This window comes from Lingula anatina, chromosome 1 (assembly GCF_051362555.1).
Source record: "Lingula anatina isolate TDL-2025a chromosome 1, LinAna3.0, whole genome shotgun sequence".
NCBI lineage: Eukaryota > Metazoa > Brachiopoda > Lingulata > Lingulida > Lingulidae > Lingula > Lingula anatina.
In genome coordinates this window covers 22,513-42,296 of record NC_141767.1, presented here as the reverse complement: position 1 = coordinate 42,296, position 19,784 = coordinate 22,513, and the positions used below count along the sequence as shown (strand labels likewise).

The window sequence follows — 19,784 nt, the reverse complement described above, 5'->3', positions numbered from 1 at the left end:
TTTTTACAGCTTTGCAGCATTAAATTTTATAACTTAAGCATTAAATGTGGTAATTTACACTTATAGTCTTTATAAACTACAATGTGGATTTCTACAAAGGCGTTTAATTTCTGTTTTACGCATCGAAGTGATAACTGACAAAATAAATTTATACCACAAATAAATCAAACCTCGTTTATGCAAGTGTTTTTTATTATGAAGATGTTAAAACAATATGTTCAGGCACGTATTGTACCAACTTCTTATAAGGCCACACTTTTTGATTTTTATGGATGACATCCTTCGCGCGCACCGATTTTCGTCCGTTCTCCCCCCCCCCCCCCCCCCCAAGTCGGTTGTCGCAAACGTCGTTATTGAATTTGCCCGAAAATGTGCTTTCAAACTACAGGACAATTAATTATATAAAGTCATAAAGAGAACAGGGCCGTCGTATTGGATTGTTATGCCATTGATATTGGGCATGGAGATATCCATTTTTTTACAATTATGCGAAAGGCTGGCGGCGGCCAGCAATTATCGCCCGGAAAAGCAACACATACCAGTTTTTTTGTAGCTAAAAAAAGGGTAGACAGGGCGTCGAGGTATCTGGTGGGCTGTAGGTCGGTCAGGCCACCCGACAGTTTGGCTGCTTCACGTGAGTCGAAGCAGACCAAATGGCATCGACCGAAATGACCTTTTATAGAATTGGTAGTATTAAGCATATCTTTGCATCATTTTTTAACATTTCTGTGTAGTGTTCATAATGCTTTAATATTCTGAGAGTACAAATAAAGACATGCTGTTTGTTTGATATTTGTTTTATTGACTGTTATACCAACAAAATGCATGAAATAACCTTAAATAGATTGGGTAATATGCAGCATGTCTATCAGGCCCGTAGCCAGCAATTTCAAAAGGGGGGGGGGGGTCTTTTTTTGAAAAAGTGGACCATTTTCCATAAAAACTTAATGTATCTAGGTCAAATTTTACCCAGAGTGGACTTTTTCCCAGCAAAAGGGGTGGTTCTTTCTAACCCCCTGGCTACGGGCCCGTCTATTCATGACTTTTTTTACCTTTCTACGAAGTATTCACAATGCTTTAATATTTTGAGAGCATGGATAAAGACATATTGTTAGTTTGATACGTGTTTCTGTGGTAAAATTTGTGTTTCCAGCTGTGTACTGACAGCATTCCTTTACTTAAGCAGCATTTTTTCTTTGGACTGTTTTTTTTTTCGTCCTCTCGCACCGATTTCGGGGTCCCCAGAGGATGTCATCCATGAAAATAAGAAAGTGTGGACTAATGTAGGTAACATTTTTCAAAGGGTTAATTCCGCCCCAATCACAAATGCTCCCATCACTTTTTAAGACCCCGTTCCCGAACCTACATCGATCTAGCAGGATCAACTCATCTCCGAGGGGTTACTCGCTACGGCGAAATCCACATGATATGCGCGAAACCGCTACTATTTCCTAGTCCTCTGCAGAAGGAGTCGGCGGTACTGCTTTATCGACAGAGGCTTCCTCAGAGATCGTCTTGCACAGCCTTGTCGAAGTTTTGTTTCATTATCTGAAGTTTTCATAATGAAATATATCAGTACGGTACGTGCATGTTTTTTTTCTTTTCAATTCGGTTAAAACACTAGCACTTGGCCTCTTTTGATAGTTTATCTATTCACTTTTCATCTATCCAATTCTATTTTAATAATGGGTTTATTTATTTTATCATAACATTTTTACATTATGGTAGACTGGTGTAGTATTTTATTTATGGTCGTTTTTGGATGGTTTTTGGTTTCATATACTTAACAGATCAAAAACTATAGCTGACTGTGAGCAGAGATGATGCCCGTACTGATTGTAGATACAGCAGATTGTTTTAGAGTGTGTGTGTGTGTGTGTGTGTGTGTGTGTGTTTTTGTGTGTGTGTGCGCGCGCTTAATTTTCAGCACTACAGAAATGGCGATAATAATGTTATTCGATCTGGCATATATACAAATAAAGTACTAGTCATTTATGAAAATAACACCAACAGTACATGTTACACTGTAAGTTACCGAATGCATCAGAGAAGATCATTTCTGTTCCCCTCCAGATGGCGCTATAGAACAGTTTGGCTTGTCAAACTAGGGAATTATACCGACATAATTCCCTGGTCAAACTTGGCAAAAACTGCTCAGATTGCAGCAGACCATATAAGGATAACCAGTGACCTACATAATGTCATTTTACTTTGGGGTATGTAAGGGTTTAAAGCTTTATTTATTTCATTTAATCTAGTGTATTTTGAAATATTCGTTAAACAAACTCTTCCTGTCCATTAAGGGGCGTCTCGATAGTCCGAAGGTTCATTGGTCCGAAGGTTCATTGGTCCGAAAAGTGGTAACATCAGGCCTTCCCAACTACCAGACTCGGCACCTACGGGTCCAGTATAAACCGGTTTATCAGACCACACTACCCGTTTTCAAGGTGTGTGTCAGATCGCATTACAGAGTATCAGCCACCACACCGATTTTGCCTGGTGCGCGATGTGATAGCAATGATCCTAAGCGGGGTTGGAAAGTAGTGCATCTCATCTAGATTCATGCGCTGCTGCAATTTTCTCTGTTTATGCTAAAATCTGACAGTACCGCAATTTTTAACATAAAATTAAGGTTCGGACATAGCCAATGATGTTTTGTAAATAAGAACTTGCAAACTTATATATTAATTTAGAAAAGTAGACCTAATTTTGATAGCAGAAGCATATTCTGTCGGGGGTTAAATATTTTCGTGACTACCGGGATGGACGAGATTGAGGGCAGAGGTAATCTTAGAGAGGGGTGAGAAACGTCCATTGTTCTCGTCAGCGCGGCTGTCCTTTTTCAGGGTTTGTACGCACGGACAGAAAACTTAAGTATTGTGGGAACGTTACTAATGAAGCCACTGGTACAATGTAGTACTAGTAGATATCAGCCTGTAGTCTTGAACAAGCGCCTCGATGACGAGTGAACAGTTGTCAAAAACAAAAGACCCAGGTGTGGTAGTTCAACTACTGTTGATGCGTGCCGCAACGACCAAACCTAATTGCTCCTCAAGGTCACAAAACAATAACCGGTACTGACGGCTAGGCTCGTCTTAATCATATAAGTAGCGCGTTTCCACCCCCTGATTGAGGGAGTCGTCTGTTGTATTCATGCGACTCCTACTTGACGAAAACGAGGCGCGATACCCGGATGACAGGTAGGCTTACAGAATTTGTGATAAGGTATGATACTCTTTTATGCGATCTGACACACACCTTGAAAACGGGTAGTGTGGTCAGATATACCGGTTTATTCTGGACCCGTAGGTGCCGAGTCTGGTAGTTGGGAAGGCCTGAACATTTTCATCGATTTTTTAATCAAGGGTTCATTGGTCCGAAGGTTCTGTAGTGAATATTCGGACCAATGAACCTTCGGACTATTGAACCTTCGGACTATCGCTACGGCCCCGTGCATTACTATTTTAGTACATTGTTAAGCAAAATTTGTCTGTCAAATTATGGTAATTGATAAATAAAAAGGGCGGTCACCTAGCTCTTACAGCCTCCTACCTACCAGGGTATAGGATCATTTGAAAACTGAACCCTTGAAAGAGCTGTCACTTCTTCTTCAGTTCTGAGTGACCAGGGTGTGGACGCGAGGAGGACAGGATACTAACTAAAGGTATATTATAGTTTTAACCCATTCAACGAAACATTCTAAGACAATGATTTTAGGTATTTGTCGGTAACTTATCTTTGATACATTTAAAAAATGGATTTGACGCCTGCATGTTGAACACTGGGTTTTGCCATCCATGTTATTTTGGTATTTCTCATTTATGGCTTTTGCCATTACCATGTTGTCTACTCAAAACGCTATTTCCAAAGCAATTTTTCATGATTTTTTACCTCCAAATTTTGTAAAAATATCAAAACGCAGCACTTTTAACACGGCATAGTCATTAATAACAAAACTTGTTTTATATTGCCAAAGAATACCCCCCCCCCCATTTCGATTTCTGAAAAAAACTCACACAGATATTCCCCTCTTGAAATTAGAATTTTGTATAATCATAATTCTAAATTGTACCAAGTTGTACCGTTCGCTCTCTAAGACTGGGTTCCCATACATAGATCGATCAATCTGGATCGATCTAACTCCCTGGGGAGTCTCACTAAATTGTTATCAACTAACCGGCTTAAATTTTTTTAGTGTTATGTAGAGCAAATGGTGCCCTTTGGTACATGTTAAAACTATGATTTAGCTAGTCAAAATTCAAATTTTTCAAGAGGGGAATATTGGTATAATATATTTTTCAGAAACCGATATTTTCCTGACATTTCTTGTGTGTTTTGCTAGGGTTAATTCTGGTGTCAACTAGCAGGCTAACGTCTAAACTATGCATACTTTTTTCAGGGCCAGGCACAGATGTTTGCAAACAAGAGGGGTCCACGTGATCCAGTACTGCCAGTAAGAAAAGAAGCATTTTATGTACAGACATAGGTGTGTCTGTACATATAGCCATCACCTGCATCTGTCGTCGCCATCGCCATCATTGCTAAGTGGAAACTATTTTATCTTTTGGCTTGAAACTTATAGAACTGATGAATAATATGCCGGTTGAGTTAAGAAATCGGCACTTTTCCAAAGTTATGCTGTTTTTTGGCTTTTTATGTACAGACACAGATGTGTCTGGATCAGGATGATTGGGCTATTTTTATAAAAAGTTGCGGTTTTTTTCACTTTTATCAGCATATATATGCAACACTGATAACACGATAAGTGGAAAACCGTTTTAACTTTTGGTTTGAAACTTACAGAACTAATGAATATTCTTTAAAGCAGGTTAAGTTGGAAAATCTGCATTATTGGGCCATTTAAAAAAAATATGCTAGTTTTTTTTACATTTTTAAAGCATATATGCAACCCTATAACACACTTCAAACTTCAAGGAAAACCAATTGACCTATTGTCTTGCAAACTCACAGGAGTGATCAGTCTGACTGACAGATCAAGTTTGAAAATAAGCTTGATCAGTTAAATTTTGTTGAAGTTCTACCTTTTTTTGTATATAAGTGTTTTTTTTTTCAGATTTAATTCTTAGGCATGTGAACAGTCACATTATAGAACTAATTAAATATGTAAAAATGTTCTTTTAACATTTTCTGCTTCTCAACAATATTGTTAGTTGATTATAGGAAAATGACAGTAAACTTGTTATCGTTTATTGTGTAATAAAGTGTAAAAAATGTAAGTGGACTCATATCATTGCAGTTCGTCAGACTCAGTCATTCACTAGGTTCAGAATCTCAGAATGGCCCAAGTTGGACATTGAAAATTGTTCTATTGATTTTTTCCTTTGACAACTTTTCTCAGTTGTTCATATAAAAATGACAGTAATTTGATTTTGTTTTATGTAAAAAAAGTAATGAAAATGGAAATTCTTTATAGTACAGTTATCTCTGGTTTACAATTTGGGATTTTCAAGGTGTGACTCTGCCCTTCCATGGGCTTGAATATTTTGCTTGCCACATTTTCTGAATATCCATAATACTTTAATTTTATTACTTGATCATTATGCTGTTAAGCATTACATAATATTGCATCAGAATTGAAGAAAACCCTATTTTGGGCACTTCCTCCATAGTGACCATTTAAGGAAAACCATGTCACTTACTCTTCTCACACTTACAGGAAAGAAACACAGGACTAAAATACAGCTGTAGTTGGAAACTCTGTCTTATTGGTAAATTTTTCTGGAAGTTACACAGTTTTTATGTGAAAATTAAATTTTTTACATATTGGCAATTTCAAGTTGTGACTTTGAACTTCCATTGGCTTACAGACAATTTGCAAGTCACATTTTCTGAATATCCAATTTGATGGTGATTATGCTGTTATGCATTATGTAATATTGCATCAAAATTGAGGAAAGCACTTTTTTTGACACTGCCTCCATAGTAACCATTAACGAAAAATCATGTCACTTACTTTTCTTAAACTTACAGGAAAGAAACGTAAGACTTAAATGCAGCCTGAGTTGGAAAAGCAGTTAAATTGGCTTCTTTTTCTGTTGAACATTTTTTCTGAAATTTTTATCTTTCACATATTGGCATTTTCAATGTGGGACTTAGAATTCCCATAGGCATGTAGCCCATTGGAGATCAAATTTTCTAAATATCCATGTTATTTAATAGTAGATAATTGGTGGTAATTGTACAGTTAATAATTGTGTAATATTGCATCAAAATTGATTAAAAACCTACTATGTGCATTGTCACCACAAACGTTATCAGAAGAAAACCGTGTTACTTGTTATTTTTTTATATGCAAGAATGATTCTTAGGATTGACATACAGCTCAAATGAGAAAACCAGCTCTATTGGATTATCATTTTTTATTGAATTTATGCAATATTTTTGTGAATTTTTCATTTTTCTCATTTTAGCATAATCTAAGTGTGAATTTGAACTCTCATGGGCCTGAAGCCTTCTGCTTTTACTTTCATTGGTATTACCTGTTGTGTATAATTACAATTTGATGTTGACTTTGTAGTTTTAACTTAAAAGTATAATGTATTATAGCATCAGAATTGACAGTATCTTGTTTTGTGCATTTTTATTAACAGTGAAACTTTGTGCCATTTGGGAGTTATGTCAGTGTCTGCTGTCCATCGTCTTAGGAAAATGTTTCATTAAATTATTTTGTTCATGCAGTTTTGCAGGCATTTTTTAGTATGGCCATCAAAGGGAAATTATTTGGTTTCTGCCCTGAATTCCAAGGACTTGTTGCATAGCGATAGCATTTAATAGTATGCATAATTATGATCTGCAAATGAAATGGGTTGTCTTTTTTGTATGATTTTAAAGCAAAATATTTCTAAATGTCTTCTGCATATTTTGATGAAATTTTTGAGACGCACAGATATTCAGATGGGAAAGAAATTATAACAATTTCGACTGAATCTGGGTTTCCTTGTATATATATATATATATATATATATATATATATATATTATTATTATTATTATTTACCATTATTATTATATATATTTATTATTATATACTCTATCGTATGTGATTTATCAGTCTTTAGTAACAATTTAAGAGCCTGTCAGTTGAACTCAAAAATTGCTAAAAATAATTTTCTCATTTCAGAAACCCACCGAGGTACAGCTCGACATGCGCCTCTGGCAGCCTTACCTTTGGTTCACATTCAGGAACTCTACACCTATTCAAGCATTTATTAAATGAGAATTGAATAAATATATATGTCTGTTTTTTTATATTTTGATGTGGAAAAGTATGATAATGATAATAGTAATAGTAATAGATAGAAAAGGCGTATAAAGATATAAATATAATAACTGTTTCAGTAGTTTATCTACCTAATATAATCTGTAAATATTACCCTTGGTATTGCTTTGACGATTTGCTTTGGTACATGAAAATATTTGAAAGTGAAATGATTTAAAAGCTTTGCAAACGTACCTTGTATTAAAAAAAACGATAGTATTTGAATACTTAAAAATCTAAAGCCTGCTGCAAGGCTGTAGGTGAACCAAAATATTTCTATAAAAACATTTATAAAGGCTCCATTCACATGAAAAAACTATTTTCTAAAAATCTAAAAATCTATTTGCGGTATCTTGTGATCGCGGTCTGTGCCCTGAATATCCCACCAACGTAATTACAGGCAGCGCGAGCCAGTTACTTCCAAAGCTGTAATTAATTCTCGGCGCTGCCAGTAATTACGCCGTGGGGTATTCAGGGCATAGTCCGTGATCAGAAGTTACCGCAAATAGATTTTTAGATTTTTAGAAAATAGATGTTTCATGTGAACGGAGTTAAAGTGCAATTACAAACCAGCTTTTTGAAGTTTTTGTTTCTAAATTTTGTTCCATGTCATGATATTTTCAATGTACTCTAGAACAAATTTATCCATCCAGAATATCATTTCCTCACTTTACATATTGCAATTCATAGCTTTTTATACGGCATTTTGTTGTTTTCTACTGCCAATTTAACTACTTGTAAATACTCTAAATACTTGTATATATAATTCAATTACAAATCTGAATAAAATGATCAAGTGAAAAATATTCTGTTGCTTTTTAGTAAATGACATTGGCTGTTTCAGGAATTGTAGATGATACAGAACTGATCACATGCCTCCGGGTTCAATTTTTTAAAAATTTATATTTTGCCTGGTCTATTCAAAATAATATTGAATTCGTGCATTTGCAAACCAATTTTGAATACCAAGTAGTCCTATGCAGTAAATGCTCTTACAATCTTTAATCGTCTCAGTTATCACCACTAAAAATGTAATTGACTGGCCCCACCCGTCAACCCTCGTAAACATCGCGGACTTGTCCCACCTGTCACCACTTAAAATTGAATGGACTCTTCCCACCTATCACCCTTTAAAAACAAAATGCGCTCTTCACAATGTTACCCTTTGAAGTTGAATGGACTCGTCCCACCTGTCACCCCTGTCACACATTGAAATTGAATGAACTCTTCCCACCTGCCACCCCTTAAATTTGAATGGACTCTTCCCACCTATCACCCTTTAAAAACAAAATGCGCTCTTCACAATGTTACCCTTTGAAGTTGAATGGACTCGTCCCACCTGTCACCCCTTAAAAACAAAATGGATTCTTCCCACCTGTCATCCCTTGAAATTGAATGGACTCTTCCCACCTATCAACCCTCTAAAATAAAATGGACTCTTCCCACCTGTCACGCCTCAAAATTGAATGGACTCGCCCCACCTGACTTCCCTCAAAAACAAATGGCCTCACCCAACCTTCCACGTTCCAAAAAGAGTACATCAATACTACTACTTTCATTTCTGTATATAGAAGATCAAACTAAAACCATTTTCAAAACCTATTTATTCAGGCAAAAATTATTGTCATTCACAAATGTCAGAGTACAGTTACAAACGATAAAATTTTCTTTGACAATGCACATCACCATAACGAATAATACAGTAGTAAATTAAAATAAATAATCGTACTCGAATTTCAACTTGCGATCTGGTGAAAATGCAACTTTATCTTTTAATTTGAAAGTTGTGATATGTAAGCACTTTGAGATAATATTATGGCTTTAAATATTATAGTATAGCTTTATATTATGAAACTATGGCATAACATAAGAAAATTGAAGAGAAACTGACTGGTCAAGTGGAATCAAATTAAAGTTTTATCATATAATTATGTTTTATTATTTATATCAATCAATCCTTATGGCATAATTTGATAAAAAATAATTGATGTCTGACTTAAACGAAAATGAAACACGATCAATCTTAGTGCGCAACTTCAGTATGCAGAAAATTTAATATAAAGCTATCATTTTGAAAATCATGAACGATTATCAACATGTAACTTTTGCCAGTCCGTGTCCTGTTCCAAAGTCAGGAAAACAAGGGCAGCTTCTATCAGTCACATATCCATTTTGTAGTATCTTGGCAGAGGAAATGGCAGTGTTCTGAAATATGAAAATAACACACGCTAATGGCATAATTAAATTTCCCCATGCCATTGAAACTTAGCTTAGGTAAAATGATAATGGAAGAGGCATGCAAATCAAGGTCCAAAATTTTCCGATATTTCACAAATTTCAATGGATAGAGTACACCCATTTCTATTACACTACGAGAATGACATGGAAAACACGAATAATTCCGTCAAGTAACAAAATATATTACTGAACTGAGTAAAGAGTTTACAGAAGCCAAATGACATAATGCATAATTTAGTTCCCCTGAACAATTAACAGATCTAATAATGAACGGCACAATATCACTCTTGTACAACATGTAAAATAAAGGTTATTATAACAGATCTAATAATGAACGGCACAATAGCACTCTTGTACAACATGTAAAATAAAGGTTATTATAACAGATCTAATAATGAACGGCACAATAGCACTCTTGTACAACATGTAAAATAAAGGTTATTATAACAGATCTAATAATGAACGGCACAATAGCACTCTTGTACAACATGTAAAATAAAGGTTATTATAACAGATCTAATAATGAACGGCACAATAGCACTCTTGTACAACATGTAAAATAAAAGTTATTATAACAGATCTAATAATGAACGGCACAATAGCACTCTTGTACAACATGTAAAATAAAGGTTATTTTATAAAAACCGGAAAACATCCTACGGATGCCAGGAATATTTTATGTCATCACGGAAACATATACAAACTTCTCCCTTACTTATCTGCTTCAGTTGCAAACATGAAAACTAATTCTCTCTAAGTCAAGCAAGATTTTCCACAGTCCAGTTTATAATGTTCTTACTACGTGATAGATCAACTAGAATTGTTCCAAAAATACTAATTTGTTCAGGTGTCAAATTTACAGGTACGCACAGTTAGTCGGTTGTAATTTGGCTGAATCTGGACACGAAAAAATGATAGAAAATATGACAACTTTCTTCATATTATTTATGTTTCTTTTGACAGCGTTTTTTTCTCGAGATTGTTAACTGGAAACATTTCCAAAATCCAGTGAACCACCCAGACTAACAAGTAGTTAAGACCGTGTGAAAATAATAAGGATATTATTTCTTTTGAACTCGAAGAAATACGGAGAATTTGTTATAAACGTCCTTAGCGCAAAGAACATCTCGGTCATTATAAATGACACAGTTTCCATTAAATTTCGAATTAATACATGCTTCTGACAAACACTTACATACAAGTTTGTATGAAACTCACAAAACCGGAAAAGTACCCGTATGCCAATGACATAGGCGATAGCCATTCACTGGTCTAAAACTATCGAGTTACACAAAATAAAGTCTACGTGTTTCCCTTCTTGTACGCCTTTGGTACTTGCTTGCTGAAAAGATGTTACTTACAAGACAAATTTATTTCAATGAATAGAATATTCGGCCTTGCGACTTCACCACACCTATCCTGCGTCCTCTTCTTACACGTCCCAGCTGTGAAGTGACTGATCTGGGTGACAGCTCACACTGCGCTGAACGCCGTACTATGAAATGAATTATTTACATCATGAAAATAATGGACATATAACATTTTGTGCACTTCATTAATAGAAGTTAAAATTTAACAAACAGAAGAAAATATATATCTGTAAATAAAACAAGTCGAAGATTTTATGCATTTTAACATTGTTACTAAATGACGGAATCCTTTTATTTATGAAAAATTATAAGTTCAAGATCCTAATATTTGAAAGACTTTGGCAAAAATTGATCATAGACAAAATGTATTTTAACAAATTATCACACTAGGCACAAATAACACAGCATGGGAATGCAGGACTGATATCTAACCAAGCCTGTCCTTCTCAATCACCCCTTGCTCCCGAAAATAAATCAAAATGTATAAGAATACAGAACAACTTTAATTAGAACGCTCCTCTGTACGTCGTTTTAGGCATGTTTTTTTTACTTTAAAAATCAAAGCAAACGAAGTATTAATGTTTACGTACACTTAGGTTGAATATCGAAATTAGCGTTTAGAGGAACAAAACAATTTGTAATAACATTTTTAGATGATAATTCCGTAACTTTCTTAAGTAAGTGACCAAACGGTAATAATGAACTTTAGTATAACAGATAATATAATAAATCCTACAATCTGATTTTTAAAAATCTATAGATGTTTTAAAAGAATTATGAATTGATCATCATTTTTGAGCAAATTTGACAAAAGGTGACGGTCGAAAAATCCATTGAATCCTTTCAGATTACTCACTGCCTCCCGAAAATTGGGCTTTGCGACAGCTCAAGTGATTTTCAAAATATGGAATACAAAAAGCTTTGATTAATGTCAGTACAAAAACATTTTAATGGACAAATGATATCTAAATGCCATTTTCGTTTTTGTTTTTCGACACTTCTGTTTTGTAATAGAAGTCAAAAACGGCATATAAATGATCCCAATCCTGGGAAATTACTGTAGCCAACTATAGGAATAGTCTTCACATATGCAACAAAGATTTCCATTCTACTACTGCGATATTAAATTAAATTTTATTTCGGATGACAATCTTTATCCCACCCCATGGTTTAACTTTGTTTCAGAAAACAGATGTTTGATCCCCGCATAGCACTGAAAACACCGAAAACCAGAGGAAGTTTATTCACAACCACAGTGCCAGATTCATAATTGTTTTAAAAAATCGTTACAGTACATGTGGACAATTCTGCAGTCACGTGAGCACATTTTGCCCGTTACATAATACTGGGATTTCTAAAGAGTTGTACGTTTTATTAACAGTGTCTTTTGCAGATATATATTTCTTCCTTTTTTTCGACTGAACACGCGATAAATGTAATTAAAAATTTCCTATATGCATTTAACTTTACGGGGTTACCAGAAATCAACATGATTTAGAATGAATAAGAGAATATCTTCAAGTTTACAGCGAGGTGTCAAGTTGCAGATTTGCCCACACATATTTTCAGTGACAAATAGAAAATATTTCTCTTCTAGGAAATTAATATATGGTAATTTTAAAACAGTCACTTTTTCATTTTTATACAGACATTATTTCTGTTATATAAGAAATTCAAATCTAACGTTTCTGGTTCGAAAAAGGACTGGTATCAAACCCAACACAAAAATATACATAAATAACCCTCATAACACCATGATAGAGCACTATGACATAGTAATATACAATTACCAAAAAGAGCATACCAGCAACATGCGGGGTGGACGCTTAGTATGGATTTAATCACTGGGAGAAGTTTAATAAATAAAAAGCTCATTTTATGCGACTTTTAATTATATACGTTTTGGAGCAGTATGTTACAACACAAGGCAAGCATAAAATTCCTTACTTAATTTCGTCCCTGCAAATTAACGAGCAGACAAACGTTGGCATATATACTGTAGGAAATGGGTGTGGGGCTGCATGTATCGAACACGAAACGTGTCTCTGAGTAGGACGCTTCTGGTATCTTCGTAAACGGTAGTTATAGAGTCACTGGAATTAAAGGAAGAAATTCACATTCATGAAACAATGTTTAAACATCTGATGAAACAGCACATGTTCATTACAGCTATTTATGTCAGTTTCTTTTGCGTTATAATTAACAAATTGCAATTAAGCTTTATATATATATATATATATATATATATATATATATATATATATATTGAACCCTCAAAACAAAAGGGCACCCAAAAGACGCTGAGGGAAAGCTAAGAGAAAGTCTCCTTCACGTCAGTTAGATCTCACCATGGTCATTATGCTTTGAGAAATAATTGGGAAAATATCGTCATTGCAAAACAAAGAAATGCTACAATACATTTTCTATGATCTGTACGGAACTTACGAGATACTGCTGCCGGTTTCAGTGCCATCTTTTCGGTCTACATGTGGCAGTAGCAGTAATATGGCATGGGGCATCCTTCTCCATCTTCTACTGACCTTGGTCCTTCCTGAACACCTATCACTAACATGGTCACCTGATTTACATAATAAAGAAGTCACCTACTCTCCGTGCGGACGCTTCGGTTTGAATTATAGTCTGATTTATGAGCAGGCACAAAAATTCTCCATCTCGAAAAGAGGATTAGGGTTTGATAAAGTCATAATGACACACACAGACAGGAAAAATGAATAAATAAAAATAAAAACGCATTTTAAATGTCAACAAAGTTGATATTGCGTTCTCCTAGACAATAACCGACACTGCATAACATTAATAATAAAACAACACAAACAACATATAAAGTACATATGGACGCAGCGCACGAATTTTATTTCAAACCATCTTCAAACATTTACAAACAATATAAATAAATAATTAAATAAATAAATTAAAAACACGAGGAGACCCTCTCCACACCAAACCTCTTTATCATCTCTTCCTTTTATATATAAAAAAGGAATAACCGGGATATCACATCCCAACAACTCTTACGAGCTCATCTTTCCCTTACCTAGGGAATCACCGGGATATCACATCCCAACAGCTCTACCGAGCTCATCTTTCCCTTACCTAGGGATTCACCGGGATATCACATCCCAACAGCTCTTCCGAGCTCACCTTTCCCTTACCTAGGGAATCACCGGGATATCACATCCCAACAGCTCTACCGAGCTCATCTTCCCTTACCTAGGGATTCACCGGGATATCACATCCCAACAGCTCTTCAGAGCTCATCTTTCCCTTACCTAGGGAATCACCGGGATATCACATCCCAACAGCTCTTCCGAGCTCATCTTTCTCTTGCACAGAGATTTAGATATGTTTGTTTATTAAAGTGACCTGTGCTATAATGCAAGTAATACAGATACATTTTTTTTTCTTTTTGCACCCAGCCCCAGTGGGCTTATAAGTCACTATTTAATTTATATTATTTTAATATATTAATGATCAAGAAAAAAAATAGAAACAATAAATAATGTATAAATAAACTTAATAAAATATATAACATTAATTACATACAAGTGTAAATAATAGAATGTATATACAAACTAGGACGTTACTCATTATACATGAACTCTTTCCGTATCATATAGGCACGTTTTCTATAATTACTAAATATTTTTATATGTTTCTCCATTAATTTTGCGAGTTTCTCTGGCAAATTTAAATTCAAAAAGTCTAAATCAGTTGCTGTTATTTTTGTCAACATTTCTTCTCTTATGTTATCGTAGGCCGCACATTCAAAAATATAATGCTTTTCATCCTCTATCTTTCCACAGTCACACATCACACACACTCTTTCTTCCACTTTTTCTCTCACAAACCTGCCCGTTTCTATTCTAATCGGAAGTATACCAAATCTTAATTGTGCTACCAATGATCTAGTCATTTTATCAAATTCGTGGGTTACATAGTTCTCAACCTTGTATTTATTTTTAAATAGTATGTAAGTTCTAAGTTTACTGTATGAGGGCAAATCTCTCTCCCATTTACTCGCCACTAGATCTCTCAAGCATGCTGCACATCTATCCACATCCACTAACTCCATACGTTCAAATTTATTTGTCATGTCTAATTTTTGTAATATACTACATATCTCACTAGACCAGTTATTTATGCACTTATTATAATCTATGATAAAGACCCTTTTCGTTAGCCTTGATGAATCCATTAAAACCAATCTATTCCAGTATCTGAGCATATTCAGCCACCTGCTTGTTTGTATAGGAATGCAACCCGTATCTCCTCGAAGCCCTAGTATGGGAGCAAACTTATGAACACCTAGAAAATACCGTATGGCTCTGTTTAGTATACTTTCACTGCTTTTAAATAACTTAAAACCCCAAACGCTGGACGAATAATTTAACACTGGAAGCACACAAGTGTTGAAGAGTTCCATGTATGATTTAAACTTGATGTTTCTGAGACTTTTAACTTTACTGATAACTGATCCAAGCGCTCTACCCCCCGACTCAGACAACAATTTATCTCCGGACTCATAGGTTACATGACTATCAAATAAAAAGCCTAAATATTTATACTCATTTACATACTCAATAATTCTATTATTTATATTTATTGGTATGTCACACAATGGGGAACCTTTACTTCTAAAGTGCATAACTTTTGATTTCTTACTATTAATTTGCAGTCTCCATTTCGAGCAGTAATCGTGTAAGGTATTCATAATGATGTTCATATCCTCTGGCGTTTCACTGAAAATAGCAATGTCGTCTGCGTACAACAATATATCTAGCCTAATGTCACCTACCATTACCCCTTTTCCAAGTGCTTTTATATCCTGAGCTAGATCATTTATGAATAGTGCAAATAAGGTAGGTGATAGGTTGTCACCTTGCCTAACACCAGCCATCGTTTCAAACCAGTTTGTATTGTTTCCATTGAGATTTACACATGACTCTGTTAGTGTGTACATAGATTTCAGCACAGCATACATAGGCCCGTTAATGCCAATATTTATCAGTTTGAGGAGTAGTAAATCTCTATTTAAAAAATCAAAAGCTTTCATCAGATCGATGAAAGTTACAAACGTGTCTTTACCCTCCTCCATTCTGTTCTTAACAATAGAGTTTAACACAAAGATGTGGTCTTCACAAGACCTGTCTTTTCTAAAGCCATTTTGTTCTTCTACCAGTAAGTCATTGTTCTCACAATACACTAAGATTCTTTTGTTTATAACCGAGCTGAATATTTTTGATATGGTACACAATAAACTTATTCCTCTATAATTCAGCGGTATTCTTGGATCTAGTTTACTGTCCTTCGGTATTGGTATAATTGCCTTTCTCCACATACTTGGTAATAATGCCGTGTCAAATATGAAATTGAATAGTGATGTTAATAAATTAATAATAGTTTCGTTTTTCAAAATTTCATTGGGGATATTATCTACTCCCGTAGCTTTCTTTTGCTTTGCCTTAGCTACTGCTGAGCTAACCTCTTGTTTTTCAATAGTGCCATTTATGCTGTAATTAGGATTAAACAAGGGGTCAGACATTACACCCTCCATAGTTCTTCTATATTCTAGACTTTGTTCGAGAAATTCAGCATCGAAATCATTTATGTCAGTTTCATTATACAATTTTCTAAACTCGCTTTCCCAATTTTTATAAGTAATATTGATATCATATACTACATCACCATTTTCGTTATACGTTTCCATTGGGATTTGTGATTTGCGCCTAGGTCCGGCTTTTTTAATATAGTCCCAAAATTTGCTAGGATCTTTGACACAGGCCATCTCTATTTCACATGCAAGTCCCCTGTTGTAACGCCTTTCATGATACCGGAGTCGTTTGTCAAATTCTTGTAACTTTGTTTTATAATCAATGAATAGACTATTTCTGATATATCGATGGCCTTTAAATTTAGAGTATTGAATTTCTGCATTATGCATGCGTTTCCATAAATCCGTTGATTCGTCACACCAATATGGTTTGGATATTCTCAACTTCTTTTTTGATTTCCCGCCGTTTTTTACATCAATAAAGGGAACAGTGGCATTCATTAATTAATTCTTTAACTACGCGTTCATACATGTAGTCAACTTCATTTTGATTTTCCCTCATTAGTTCGATACTATCTATAATCTGTTTGATTGCGAGCCTTGATATATCTGACGTAAAGATATCACTTTTACCTTCTTTAAACTTGTATATTCTGCGGCCACTGCTGTTACTATTTATTTGTTTGTTTTGGTTAATATTGTGCATGTCATCACAACCTAAGTTATCCATATGGACGTGTTTCAGTGTAGCTTCTAATATTGAGTGATCGGTAAGTTTACATCTTCCACTTAAAAGACCCTGTAGATTGTAATTCTCTATATAATCACTCATCGTATGTACCCTAAAGTCTGTAACTTTGGACAAATTCTCATGCGGAGTAATAATGTAGTCTACAACTGATTTTCCTCTCTTTAAATAAGTATAATTGTTATGTGCCTTATCACCGCTACCATTTAATATGCATGTCTTACTTTCAATCAGAAATTCAATCAGCTCTGATCCGTGAGAATTTGTCTTATCATCAATACTATCCCTCCCCTGAATCTCATCCACCTGAAGCGTGAAATCTCTCATACTACCGATTCGTGCATTTAAATCTCCGCATAGACAAAGTATGTCGCAACCCTCATACATATAACATTTCGCTGATAAATGTGCAAAGAAATTAGCAGCATCTCTTCCATAAGGCGAGTTTTCAGGAGGTAGGTAGCAATTAAAAAGTAAAATATTTCTATCAGTAATTTTATGTATTAGTTCTATTCCTAAGATTCCATCTACAGACTTATCTACCACAAAAAGTTTATATTCATTTTAGGCACACTGTTTTTCACAAAATATCACAATCCAAGCACTTCCGATCTCATTTCTTCCATACATAGGAAATCACCAGAGACCACATCCCAAACACCACCTCCGAAACTCATCTCTCCACTACACAAATGCAAACTACCTCCCAAACAGCTCATATAAATCAATCATAAAATTATTGTATTAATAAACATAAATCTCAATCCCAAACACGCACCCATGTCTACTACGCATACTCCTACACACTAACACAACATACACTGTATTTATGTTGAAAATTAAAACAACAAATTTATCAACGAAATTGAAAATTAAAAATTTACGTGTAAACTGGTCTGCGCTAACTGGTCGAATGAACAACTTTCGTAACTTACCCACAATTCTTACCAATATCACAACTAACACAATATATACAGTGTCGCCCCCTAGAAGAAAATAATTCCATTCTTATTCACTTCGCTCAACCGAATAGAATTATATTTCTCCTAGACAATAACCGACACTGCATAACATTAATAATAAAACATCACAAACAACATATGAAGTGCATATGGACGCAGTTAGCGCACGAATCGAAGACAAAGAACGGGAATAAATTTTAAAGACCCAATTTTTTACTAACAAATAATCTGTCAGATAAATTATCTTTCACATAGCCATCTTTAGCCGTTTCCGATCTCCACCTTCCATGTCTTTTAAATAACCTGTCTGGAACACCAGCTCTTGCGACAGCAGTAGCACCACCCGCTCTCAAACTATGTAAACCAAATTGTTTTATATCTTTAACAAAAGGAGAAAAAGAGGAAATAAATAATTCTCTCATTCTAGTATATGAAATAGGCTTATCGTCATCTCTAAAACGATAGCCATTGAAGTGCTTGGTGACAGATCTGAAAAGATACAAATCCGAATGCTCAAGATTCGCATAAGAGAACAATCTCTCTAAATTTTTTACAGGGCAAAGCTTTGAATAAGTTCTAGCGATAACCATATGAGAACCATCTCTATAGATGTCCGTTTTACTCTTTTCGATAAAAATCGACATGTATGAATCATGAAACGAAACATCGCTAATCCTTAAATTTAACAGCTCTGAAACTCTAAGAAAGCCTGCATAAGAAAGCAAGCAAGCACATATAGTACGTTGAGAATACACATTCCCTTCTTCAAAATTTGCATCAAATTTTTTTTCCAAAATATCTGGAGATATGGGCTCTTTTTTGCAAACTGGCTGTGACTTGCGCCTCTTAATACCTTCCAACACATTTTTAACTAAACTAGAGTCTGTAGGAGACTCTGCACTTATAATGGCATGAGCCCATTTAAGCCCGTAAAAAGCCTGATGAACAGGACTAGGAGAATTGGACTGTTCTGCTAAACACGACAAGTACAAAGCAACATGAAAACCTTTTGCCGGAAAAATCTCTTGAATGCCGTTCTTCTTCGCCCATAATTTCCATCGCATAAAAGCTGAATAATAACCATTGACTGTGTTCGATGACCGACTCTCAGACAAAAATCCAGCAACCACTGGTATTTTACCAGCCAACTCGTCAGGAAGCTCAGTAATGTCATCCTTATAAGCCTGCAAAAATAAATGTAAAAAACAAAAAACAATTAGTAATTTAAAATCACTTTCATTTATTAAGAAAAATCAAATCTGACTGCCAACATTTTAAACGGCAAGTCCACTCTACCAAACAACCCTCCTGCTTTTCCAGGAACATAACAAGCTTTTTGTCTTGGTAACTCTACATATGCTACAGCTTCCTTTATAAAACACCTGCCTTTAGATAATAAAGGCCAAAAACTAGCTGAGTACCAACAAGGTAAAATTACCGTGCCACAAGCCTTGCATTGTCTTAAATACAATATAACTCTAGATAATACACACACAGGGGGCACAAACCAACCATTCACACCACCCCAACGAACAGTAAATGCATCAGTGCCTACCGCACCTGGAGTCCAATATCTAGAATAAAAAACTGGCAATTTATTGTTATGATCGGAGGCA

At 35.0% G+C, this 19,784-nt stretch overlaps 1 protein-coding gene and 2 long non-coding RNA genes across 3 annotated transcripts; 1 reads left to right on the top strand and 2 right to left on the bottom strand.

Annotated features, from left to right (window-relative positions):
- The first annotated feature begins 2,373 nt into the window (after positions 1-2,373).
- LOC106179150 (uncharacterized) lies at positions 2,374-7,752 on the top strand. Its single transcript, XR_001240016.2, has 3 exons — positions 2,374-3,664; positions 4,400-4,453; positions 7,141-7,752. It is a non-coding gene; the product is annotated as an uncharacterized LOC106179150 (long non-coding RNA).
- Positions 7,753-9,172: 1,420 nt separating this feature from the next.
- LOC147763803 (uncharacterized) lies at positions 9,173-13,516 on the bottom strand. Its single transcript, XR_015332017.1, has 4 exons — positions 13,332-13,516; positions 12,834-12,979; positions 10,878-11,011; positions 9,173-9,483 (listed from the first exon to the last, which is right to left on the bottom strand). It is a non-coding gene; the product is annotated as an uncharacterized LOC147763803 (long non-coding RNA).
- A 4,843-nt stretch (positions 13,517-18,359) lies between these two features.
- Positions 18,360-19,358, bottom strand: LOC147763802 (uncharacterized). Its single transcript, XM_087002386.1, has one exon. It carries the CDS (start codon positions 19,230-19,232, stop codon positions 18,366-18,368), a length of 867 nt encoding a protein of 288 aa, XP_086858512.1. The 5' UTR covers positions 19,233-19,358; the 3' UTR covers positions 18,360-18,365.
- Positions 19,359-19,784: the final 426 nt, after the last annotated feature.